This window comes from Nycticebus coucang, chromosome 1 (assembly GCF_027406575.1).
Source record: "Nycticebus coucang isolate mNycCou1 chromosome 1, mNycCou1.pri, whole genome shotgun sequence".
NCBI classification, from domain to species: Eukaryota; Metazoa; Chordata; class Mammalia; order Primates; family Lorisidae; genus Nycticebus; species Nycticebus coucang.
This window is the reverse complement of record NC_069780.1, coordinates 29425993-29437186: the sequence shown is the minus strand read 5'-3', so window position 1 is coordinate 29437186 and position 11194 is coordinate 29425993. Positions and strand designations below refer to the sequence as shown.

General features: G+C 44.5%; 1 protein-coding gene across 3 annotated transcripts in view; it reads left to right on the top strand.

The window, feature by feature from the left end:
* Positions 1-4513: 4513 nt before the first annotated feature.
* Positions 4514-11194, top strand: part of PPP3CA (protein phosphatase 3 catalytic subunit alpha) — a 304967-nt gene continuing 298286 nt past the window's right edge. For 2 of the 3 annotated variants that reach the window (XM_053557180.1, XM_053557100.1), the window contains exon 1: positions 5100-5295. In XM_053557180.1, the coding sequence (XP_053413155.1) occupies positions 5238-5295 (58 nt within the window). In that variant the 5' untranslated portion in view covers positions 5100-5237. Of the gene's footprint in view, positions 4609-5099; positions 5296-11194 lie in introns of those variants that run through there. The other variant, XM_053557267.1, reaches the window with a different exon arrangement.

The following is an 11194-nucleotide window of genomic DNA, read 5'->3' as shown; positions in this document are numbered from 1 at the left end:
GTTTTGATGAAGCTAACAGTCAATTAGTTTCTTGTCCAATAGCAAGAGGAAGTAGAAACTTATTCTTAAATGTTGCAAAGATAATACAGATAATTCTTATATAAGATTTTGAACTTAATATGGGAGAAAATATTCATAAACTACGTATCTTATAAATGACTGATATCCATAATCTATAAATAACTCCAACAAATTAGCAAGAGAACAAACAATACCATTAAAAAGTGGGCAAAAGGCATCAACAGACATTTTTCAAAAGATGACAGGTGGCAACAGACACATGAAAAATTGCTCAGCATCACTCAACATCAGGGAAATGCAAATGAAAGCCACAATGAGCTATCACCTTACTTCTGTTAGGATGGATTTATTAAAAGTCAAAAAATAACAGATGTTGGTACAGTTGTGGTACAGAGAATGCTTTTCACTGTTGTCAGGAATGTAAAGTGGTACGACTACTATAGAGAGCAATATGGAGATTTCTCACAGAACTAAAAGTAGACCTACCATTCAATCCAACAATCCTACTACTGGGTATCTATCCATATAGGAAAAATAGTCATTTTATAAAATAGACACCTGCACTTGAATGTTTATGGCAGCACAATTCACAAATGCAATGATCAGGACTCAACTCAAGTGCCTACCAATTCATGAGTGGATTAACAAAACGTACTACATGTATGATAGATTAGTATTCAATCATAAAAAGGATAAATTAATGCCTTTTCCAGCAGTTTAGAAGGAATTGAAGACCATTATCCTAAGTGAAGTATCTCAAGAGTAGAAAAACAAACACTGCATATACTCTCTAATAAACTAGAACTAACCTATGGGCACACAAAGGGAAGTAAAAGTCACTGAAACTCAAGCAGGGTTGGAGGGGCAAGGAGGATGGGAGGAAAACCTACCTGGGGTACAATTAACACCAGGTGATGGGTACATTTATAGCCCTGACTCAGATCATGCAACCAAAATATTTGTACCCCTAAATGTTTTGAAATAATAATTAAAAAACGACTTTGAGATTCTCGACTGAAAGAACTAAATCTCTGAATTCTTTAATGCATACATTAATGTATCATCTAGCACAGTGCCTTACACATGTGTCCAAAACCTGGTAAATAAATAATTCATTTATAGAAAATTAAGATTTGATGCTCATATATTAAAATAAATTACAATATTTTTAGTCTTCTGATAAAGAATAATTCTAGATTTTACTAAGGATTTTACTTTTTATATAAACATAATTTTTGTATGTTAATTTGGTAATACTAGCTATCCTAGCAAACATATCCTTACAGTTTAATGGAGTAACACAGCAGTTCTCAACCTGTGGGTTGTGACCCACAGGGACTGTATTAAAGGGTGGCGGCATTAGGAAGGTTGAGAACCACCAGAGTAACACAATAAATATTTCTTTTTCTGGTAAAGTCTAAAGCAGATTTTCTTAGGAGGTGGGCAGAATTCTCCTGTGTGGTAATTAAGGGAGTCAGCTATTTCTCTCTGGTGTTCTGTTTGCCCCTGAGCTTTAGATGCTCTTGAATTCAGCAGCAGTACACAAGTCCACAGATTGGAGAATGCATATTTGCTACTTAACTGCTTTTGCCCCTGGGTGACCCAACACTTCAGCCCATAGTCCATTGACCAGAATGAGTCATATGTATCTACTTTGATGAAAGCAGGTTCAGGCTGGCAAACAGAATCCCTAGCTGGGCTGATACTTTCCAGAGAGAATATATTAAAGAAGGGGAAACATAAGGTTTGTGGTACACAAGAAGTTGCCTTTTGTCAAATTTTCTTCTTCAACTTTTTCTGGATAAGGAGAGGACATTAGAGAACTGAAGTAAATCCTTGAAAATGTATATCCAATTGTAAGGTCATCTTATGCAAGTAGTAATATAATCAGACAGCTGGGGCAGTTTATCAGGATAAAAAAAAGAACAAGAGAAGCAGATAGCAGGACATCTGAAAGCATATCTGAATAAAAAAGACTTGACTATTTGGTAGGCCAGGTGTATGAACACAACTAAGTCTCCAGTTGACACACTATTGTTTTTCTTAGAGTGAGGACCAATTTTATTTAAGAAATTTCTGTGTTGCAACAGTTATGGAATCATATAGATACATTAAAAGTTTCTGATCATGAGATGTGTTGCGAAGTGATTATGATTCATAACTTTTTTCCCCCCACACATACCTCAGCTAGGAGGTGTCCTAGACTTGAAGCGGACTGAAGGGTGTGCCTGAAAGGTGTGCCTTTATTTCCTATCTGTATCATAAAACTTTTCTATGGTGCTGGCATTTAAAAGCCTGATCTTGGTTCAAAGATGTTTATCCCATGCCTGGTGAAAAGTTAGTCCAAATAACGGTGGGAAGGTCATCTTTTTGCAACATGTGGGGGAGAACATCTTGGCATTGGAAGCGCACATCCCAGGACATGGTTTCCAGGGCTTTTCTGAAGCAGGCCCTCTTCACCCCCAGGTCTTGGCACCCTTCCTTTGCTGTGTGCCATCTGGCCCGGGACCAACTTCCAGAATCTGCCTCAGCAACTAGCTCTGCCTGTGCTCAGGAGCTGTTTTCAGCAAGCCCTTCCTGAGGAGATTACAGTGACATTTCAGAGCTCCTAATTTTATGTTCTCTGAAAATTCTACCGGACTCTAAGCTTTATTGAGGGCATGCACCATTTTAAATACAACATCTCTCCCACCTTCCCACTTCCATGGTGTCTGGCATATAAATAAAAGGAGCACAATACATATTTATTGAATGAATTGCCTGCCTAACTACAACACAGTCTCCTGGAGCTGTAAGTCGAGCTGCAGATTCTTGGGGCTGGTGGCAGCCTCTCTGTGCTGCAGGACGCACTGTGCATTACCCCTTGTGCTAGGAGGCCTCCACAGAGGCTGGCTACCCTCTCAGTGTGTGTTTCCATCCCTTTCAGGCCACACTACTCAAGTCAGGCTACAGCACACTCATGAGTCTGTTATGAAACTAACTTTTTGAGTTTAAGCTTTAATTTAATCCCTGTCCGCCGTACTCTTCTCCAGGCTCCATCTATTCCCCAGCTCCCTAAACCTATTTATTAGGCTCTTTATTGGAATCCAATTTAAGGAATAGGAAAAACCTGCCACTGAAGACATTTGGCAATAAACCAGGGAGGACAGAGGGTGAGAAATTTATTCAGCTTTCCCCAAAATTCCTACGGTAGCTCCATTCTTCTTGCCAGCTCTTGGGTGCCGGTGCTGCTCAGGGAGACAGGCTGTGTGGAGGTGACCCTCCGGTAGAGGCAGGCTTACTTCTCCGAGTCTGTGGCGTCGCAGGCCGGGTGGGAAGGGGCATTTGGGCTACTATCACTGCCTGATCCCCGCGCCTTGCCTGTCCTTTCGACGGAGGCACATGCGTGGGGAACCGCTAAAGGTTGCAAGGACCCGCAGGTATCGAAGCACCAAGAGGGTGTCGGGTGATTGGAAGGAGCAGGGAAGGAAGATGTGTGTCACCTGTCCCGAGCTGTGGCTGCGACTCTCTCCCGTGTTACTCCCGTCTCTTCATTTCTCCCTAGAGACCTACAGGCTGCCCCTGGTGACTCCGGGTTGCCCAGGGTCTGTCGGTCTCCCGCTCCCATCCTCCTTGGATATAGCCTCTCCCAAGTCTCCTAGCGCCCCGCACATTCCGCCACTTCCCTGGCCCCCGACGCCGCAGCGGCCACCTCCTCTGAAGGTGCATGCTTAGGGGAGAACGCTAATAACCACCACGTCAGCATAAAAGCTCCACTAGCATAAACCACCGTACATCCCATCACAGTCGGAGTCCGTCTCCCCAAGGTAAACTGTTTGTCCCTCGCCGTTTGGGCGATCCTCCCTGGACAGCTGCGGCAGCGACAGCAGCTGCGCCGCGGCACGGACCTCAGTGCGCTCTCCCTTCCTCCGCCCTGTCTCGGTCTCCTCTCGCCCCCACCCGCCTCCTCTTCTCCCCGCCTCCTCTGGTCCAGCCCTCTCGCGGGCCACGCACACACCCGGAGACAGCCTCCGCACTTGGCTACTCACATTGCGGCTTAACCCAGCCGACTAGGCACGGTGGCCAAAGAGGCGCGGGGGTGTGTGCGGGGTCCAGGTTCGGAGGCCGAGTGGGGGTGGGGTGGCACGGTAGAGCCCCTTTCCTCCCAGCCGCGACTCCCTGTCCATTCTCCTTCCCTAATCCCCGCCTGTGGGCAACAGGGACACCTGAGCGGGAACTGGGCGGTGGAGGCGGAGGGCCCAGAGGACTAGCAGCTGGAAGAAAACAGAGCGGGGGGCGGGGACAACCGCTAGGAGTGGGAGGAGGGACCAGTGGGAGGCCACCCCCTGGCGCCGAGTGACGCGCACAGCAGCCAATGGGCTTGCGGGACTCCGACGTCGGGGCGGGAGGCCGGGGGCGGGCTCCGCCGGGAGGAGGAGGAGGCCGCCGAGGCGCTAGAGGCGGGGGCCGGGAGGAGGAAGGGGAGGAGGAGGAGGCGGGCGCGGAGGCGGGCGCGGTGGCGGCGGCGGAGGCAGCGGCGGCTGAGGCGGCGGAGGGCGCTAGGTTGTGCCCGGGACTGTGTCTGCCGAGCTCCGCGGCCGTGCCAGTGTAAGTGAAGAGCGGCGTGGGGAGGCAGAGGCGAGCGCGGGCGAGCGCGGCGGCGGGACGTCTCCGGCGGCCGCGGCGGCGGCGCTCCGTGTGGGGAAGCAGTGGCAGAGGCGGCAACAGCAGCAGCAGCAGTGGCGGCCGCCTCTCTGCCGCCGGGGACGCCGAGGTGCGACTGGTGGCACTGACATCGGCGGCCTTGCCTCTCCTCCCTCGCCCCCGGTCCTCCCCATGTGATCGATCTTAATCCTGGCCGTGTGCGCGCGTGGGGTTCATTCCGCGGTGCCCGGTCTCCGTGCCGGGTGGGTGCTCGTGTGTGCGCTTCTCCTCCCCATCCCCCTCCCCTCCAAGAATAAAAGAAGAACCGGGAGGCGTGCTCAGAAAATAAATAAATAACCACCACACACGCGCAGCCCGGAGCGAGTCGGCGGGGCTGGTGGTGGCGGCGGCGGCGGCGGAGGGACGCGCGGAAAAGGCAGTAACTTTAAAGCCAGCTCATAGCCCAGACCTCCAGCCGAGCGGTTTGCAGCGAGGCGGCGGCGGCGGCGGCATAGAGTGTTTGGCCCGCCGGTCCGGTCGGGGTGTGCAGTCGGACGGACGAGCAGCGCGTCGCTGTCCCCCGGCGGCTGGAGATGTCCGAGCCCAAGGCAATTGATCCCAAGTTGTCGACGACCGACAGGGTGGTGAAAGGTAAGCGGAGCGCCGCGGTCGCCTGGGTGCACCGGGTGCCGCAGGCGCCGGGGCGGCTCTTCTCCCCTCCCCCCGCCCTGGTTCTCTCCCTGCTCCAGCCGCGGACCTTCTAGGATATTGTGCAACCCACGAACCCCCTCCCCTGTGGCGCCCTGCCCCCACGCCTTCCACCCAGCCCCTCTTGGGACATTTTTATTGACGGGGGCGTCAGTTGGCAAATGGCTGAGCCGAGGGTAGGCGGTAGCGGGGGTGGCGGTGGCGGTGGCGGGAGGGGGCTCCGGGGGGGTGGTGGTGGTTGCTGGCAGGGTGTAGCTGCTGTGACAGAAATAGGAAGTGGGTGGCTGCTCGCAGGCTTGCATGGGATCGGGTTTATGGTTTTCTTTTACAGAGGGAGGGGTGACTTATGGCTTTTAAAAAAATAATATGGCATTTTTATGTGGCCGTGGCTTTCCACCGAGTGCCTCGCTTGGGCAGGGTTCTCCGGGCGCTCCATTGCAGCAATTCCCTCCGCGCCTCCTCCCCCTCCCCTGGAAGGGCCTGCACAGCACTCGCGAGAGAGCGGGAGAGCGTGGGGGAGCCCGGCGCTTCCTTCCGCGCGGGGCGGGGGCGGCCGCCGGCGGGAGGGGGTCGCGGGGGGCGCAGGGGGCGGGGAACGACCGAGAGCCCCCCCGCCGCGGCCGCCCCGGGATTCCCCCGCAGCCGAGAGAAAGGCGTGAAAAGCAGTTCTCCGACCCCCGCCGCCCTGTCATTACTCTTGAAGGGCTCCCCACTTTTTCACACCTTCCAAGTGTAGCCTCGCCTCTCTCTGCTCCCCCGTGTCCCTGGCACCCCTTTTGTAACGGGCTTTTTGGTTCTTAGTATTGCCTTTTCTTCCCCACCTGCGATTATGTACCCCTGGCAGGGACGGCTCTGGGGGTGCCGGTGAAGAGAAGAGGGGCTGTGTGGGACGAGGAAGGGGACAGGCAGTGGTCGTCCTCTCCATCGCACAGGGAATCCACTGTCCTCCTTGTGTTCCGATGTGGAGTGGGGGAGGAACCATCCTATGAATCCTGGAAGGATCAGGCAGCAGAGCAGATCTGCCAGGATTAGGTAGTGCCTCTTATTCCTGGGGTCAGGACACCCAGCAAAGCAGGGGTAGGCATGGGCTGTGCTCAGTGCTGGCCTCTGAAATCGGAAACAACCCTGCTGGTGTAGTGTGTGTGTGTCTGTGTTTGTCTGTCTGTGGAACAGAGGTGGTATCCGATGTGGCCAGAGCGTGCAACTAGAGGGCCAGGCAGTAAAGTCATTTGCACCGTGAGCACTTCGGTGAAGTCACCCGCAGCCTAAAGACCATAATACATAAGTTCCTCTGGGGTTTCAGAAATAATCTTAGCTCCCTGTAGGTTTGCTCAGTTTTTAAAGGAATTTTTGTGTGTGAGTGGTTGTGGTGATAGGGGAAATTGTGTTACGTTTTGAAAAAGAACAAAATACCTTCTTTTGTTTCTGTTATATTGGAATCATTCCTGCTTCCGTGCAGGATTCATAGACCCGTGAAAATAACGAGGAAATAGCTCTGCAAAAATGATTTGAAATAGGACTACAGGTAGATGCACAAATATTTTATTTTTCCCGCAACTATGCATTCTCGTGTAGTCAATTCACATTGATTCAGAAGAGCTAGGTTTTGCATTGAAGGTTTTTGTTGACATTTTCAAAAATTAAGTCCTTTTGCTGAAATATTCCTGAATGATAAATATCTCCCCAATATGTTAACTTTTGGTATAGCTGCAATCAGTAGGTTAAGATATAACCCATTTTCAAAACAACATATAAAGCTTACAATTAAAATGATACTATTAAGTGTTTTAGCAATCTAAAAAAAAAAACACTTCTGTGCTCACATAAAGTGGCATTCCCTACTGTCAGTCACAAAATGAGGATTCTTAATATAAATGTAAAGTTGTCTTCAGGTGAACAATAAAAATAATTTGTTCATATGTTCTTGCTGGCATCTTTACCAGTTAATATGGAAGAGTCCTTCAATTATTCCACAGTTATTTTGCCTTGTTTTTTTCTAATGCTATATTATTATAAATGACCTTTTACTATAAGTACACACACCCAGCTGTAATTCCAAATATTTGAGTTACATACCTCTGAAGAGCTGAAATACAAAGTTTCATTATAGAAAAAGTTAATTCTGCATTTGTTTTGGTGTAGAGATTCAGATGGGAAATGTTAAATGTGAAATCTAGGTTATAGAAAGTTTTATTGATCAATCTTGATTTTAGGGTGGGCATATTGCTGGTGTTTCCCTTATGCTTTCTTGTAGATTTTATCTTATTGGCCTGAAAGAGATCATCCAAGGTTGTGTTCAACATTTTGTCATACGGAGATTTTTATGATTAGTTATTTGAGATGATAATCTGTTCTTCTATGAAATAGCATTTCATGTGTATACACTATCATAAGCTTAGTGAGTGAAAATATATACATGCTGAATGGCAAACACATTATTAGATGATTTTTTTCATGTTTATAAAAATCAGATCATACATAGTTCACAAAACTCTAACTTTACTATAAATTTTGTTACAACTTCATGGCAGTGGCCATTCAATACAGAGAAGAAATTATCTTGAGGGAATACTTGTACTCTTTACTATTTAGATCATTATTACCATTGCATGCCAGGATGTTTGTTTACGGTTCTCTTCATTAGTGTAATCTGGCTTTTGTTGTGTAACAAATTGCTATTTACAAATGAAGTCACACTTGGTGATTTCCCTTGTAGTAATATGATGATGTGACCACTTTTTCATGCATTTAAAATTTTATTTTATAGATTAGAGGGTACAAGTACAATTTTTTAAATATTCATGAAGACCTTAGTTGTGAAGTCTGTGCTTATAGTATAACTATCACCTAAATAGTATACATTGTACTCTATTACAATTAAGTAATTGAAAATTAAGTAATTTTCAACCCTCACTCCCCTCCCACCCTCTCACCCTCTCACTTTCTCACTCTTCTGGGCCTCCAGGATCTGTAATTTTGCTTTGTGGATGTGACTGCTTTCTTTATTGTACCCCAGAATGCACCTTTACAGAGGTGGGTTAAGTTTTAAGTCTCAACTAACTCTGTCATTTTTGAGGTTTGTAGGATCTGCTGGAGTGTATTCAAAAACTTCGATCGGTTTTCTAAACTAAAGAAAGGAAATGATGGTAGAAATTAAAAGCATTCATTTAGATTACTTCATAAAAAAAGTTACTGTAGTGAGCAAACCCGGTGCAGTTCCATTTTGAGGATTCTTGGATTAAAACAATGAAAAGTATAAGAATGTTGGCATTACCAAGGTGAATTTCTGTTGGAAATCAGAATAATTTGATCTATTTATTGTTGTATGTTATATTTTTAAGGAAACATTACATAACTGTAAGACAAAAGACTGAGAGCAATGAACAGAAGAATAACGCTCCCTTCCCATCCCCCAACATACCCTATAACCTGTTTTTTTCTGCAGTGGTGTTCTACAAGCCTTGTTCCAAACTTTGGCTTCTCTTCCTTCTTCCCTGCCTGTTTCTACTTGGAATGCTTTATCTGGCCCTGATATTCCCTACTGGCCATAGAAATTTGCTACACAATAGTTAAAAATACTTGGAGGAAATTAAACGGTATGTGATAATGAGTGTGTGATTCTGTTCATCTCTTGACTTTTTCTCTTCTCCCATATCTGAGTATTTTGTGATGGGTCTTTTATCTTAACCCACATCTATCATAGTGGTAGAAATTTCAGGTACCATGGCAGGCTGTTGAAGGGTACCATGGCAGGCTGTTGAAGGGTAAATTCCTGGGAAGAGTTTTGGGGACTCTCAAAGACTCTGGGTAGTGCACTGTTGCGCTGAGTGTACGCTTGCTTTTGGCTATTAGCAATGAGCTGTTTTCCCTGTGTACTGTACATACTAGGTACTCTCTGTATACAAAGTATGCATAGGAAAATTTTGAAAGATATTCAAGGTTGTATATGCAAGAAGATAGTTAAGTCAAATATATTATTAAGTAAATAAGGATTCAAGCCACCAGTATTTCTGAGACTGGTAATACTTCTTAAACAAACAAACAAACCGGAAATATGCTACATTGTAATAACTTTCATGTTTATATCTTGAAATAGAGTAGTAAATAATGTCTTTTCTTTGTGGTTTGCCAGGAAGAACTCACTGTAAATTTATTTTACAGACATTTTGTTACCATCGGTTGAGTTGTTCTGCCTATCTGGTTTTCCATGTGAGTATAGTGAAACCTCATTAATTCAGTATCATTAATTTACATTTATTATGAATAAACATTGGTGTTTACTGGCTGAAGTTAAATCAGCACTGGATGTGAAGAAAGGAATCCCCTTATCTATTTAGTGTTATAAACAATATAGTTCCATCATAGTTAATATGCTTAAAAGAAAAAATTTTTTTTCAAGACTAGTGAACAGTGGTCAGATTCATGCTGCTAGTCACAAATCTGCTTGATCTGTTCCTTAATATATCCATCCAGGTCTTCTATAAAGTAAATACAACACAGGTGCATTGTTTTTAAAACAGTCTATACATTCAAGGCTTAAGGCAGTAAGGGACTGCCCTTAAGGGACTCAGGAAAATTCCAGTGATTCCATTATAAAATACTAGTAACTGGAAGAATCAATATTTAAAAAATATGATTTGTTTTTGCAAGTGGGGGCGGAAATTTTACTTTAAATGGGCAATGTATTTCCAGATGTCCAGCTAAACTATGAAAAATTAATATCTTATAATTTAGTGAGGTTTATTCTAAGAGTTATGTTGATTAGAAATTAAATCTTTCTGACCCATTTTTATTTGTAATTCTAGAGATATGAAATATAACTTTGATATATCATGCATTTTATAACTTATAATTGGCCTCTTATGCTTTTATCTTTTTGGTGTCAGCCATGTAAAAAAGTTGAAACTAATTATGAAACCAAATAAGGAATCCATTTAGAGTGACCTCATTGGAACACAGTGTTTTTTTTTTTAGAGATACTCTCCTTTTAGCAAATCTGGTAAAATTAACATTTTGAAAGTTTCATGAAAATATACCATGTACTTTTAGAACTATGAAGAATGGTGATGATTCATGATATGGAATTTTGATAATTACTAAAAAATTATTTTGTCAGTTTTTCCAGCAACTTTATATTGTAGCAGTCTTCTGGTATTCAAGAGGGATAGGGTGAGATCTTGAATTTCAACTTACTTTTTCTTTCATGTTTCAATTTCAGTCTTCTATAATTACATTATTATATATTAGACCATCATAGGCTACTTTCGTTATACATAAAAGGGCAGTAATTGCACCTGCCACTCACTTGTAAGGACTAGGGGATTGTCAAATGGGACGTGGGAAGCTGGGTGATTACACCCTGTCTACTCGCCTGATGTAGTCACTGCTGACACAGAATTATAAATGACAATGTGTTAATGTGTTTTCAGGTCACCCAAGAACAGTCATAACCATTAGTATTGAAAACCATGAATAACTTGGGTCTACAACAGTAGCTTATGAAGACATTTGTTTTTATAGTTAAGGAAATGGAGGCAGAATAGATAGAATGATCACAGGTGGGTCTAGAATGCAGGTAAGTGTAAAGTGTAAGCAGAATTTTTTCTTTACTAAAGAAGCTTTTCTTACTTGAAAATACTTTTGAAAATTGTCACCTCTTGATATTTTTAAGATGGCAACACATTTGGTTTCCCATTTTGTTATACTAAATTACTAGGTATATAAAATTGTTTGTTGAGAAATATCTCTGTCTTCAGCAGAAACATAAATTTCTGGTTATAAAGGTTATAATCTGGTTTGAGTTTGACAGGAGGTTCACTAAAGAAATATTTTGAGACATTGT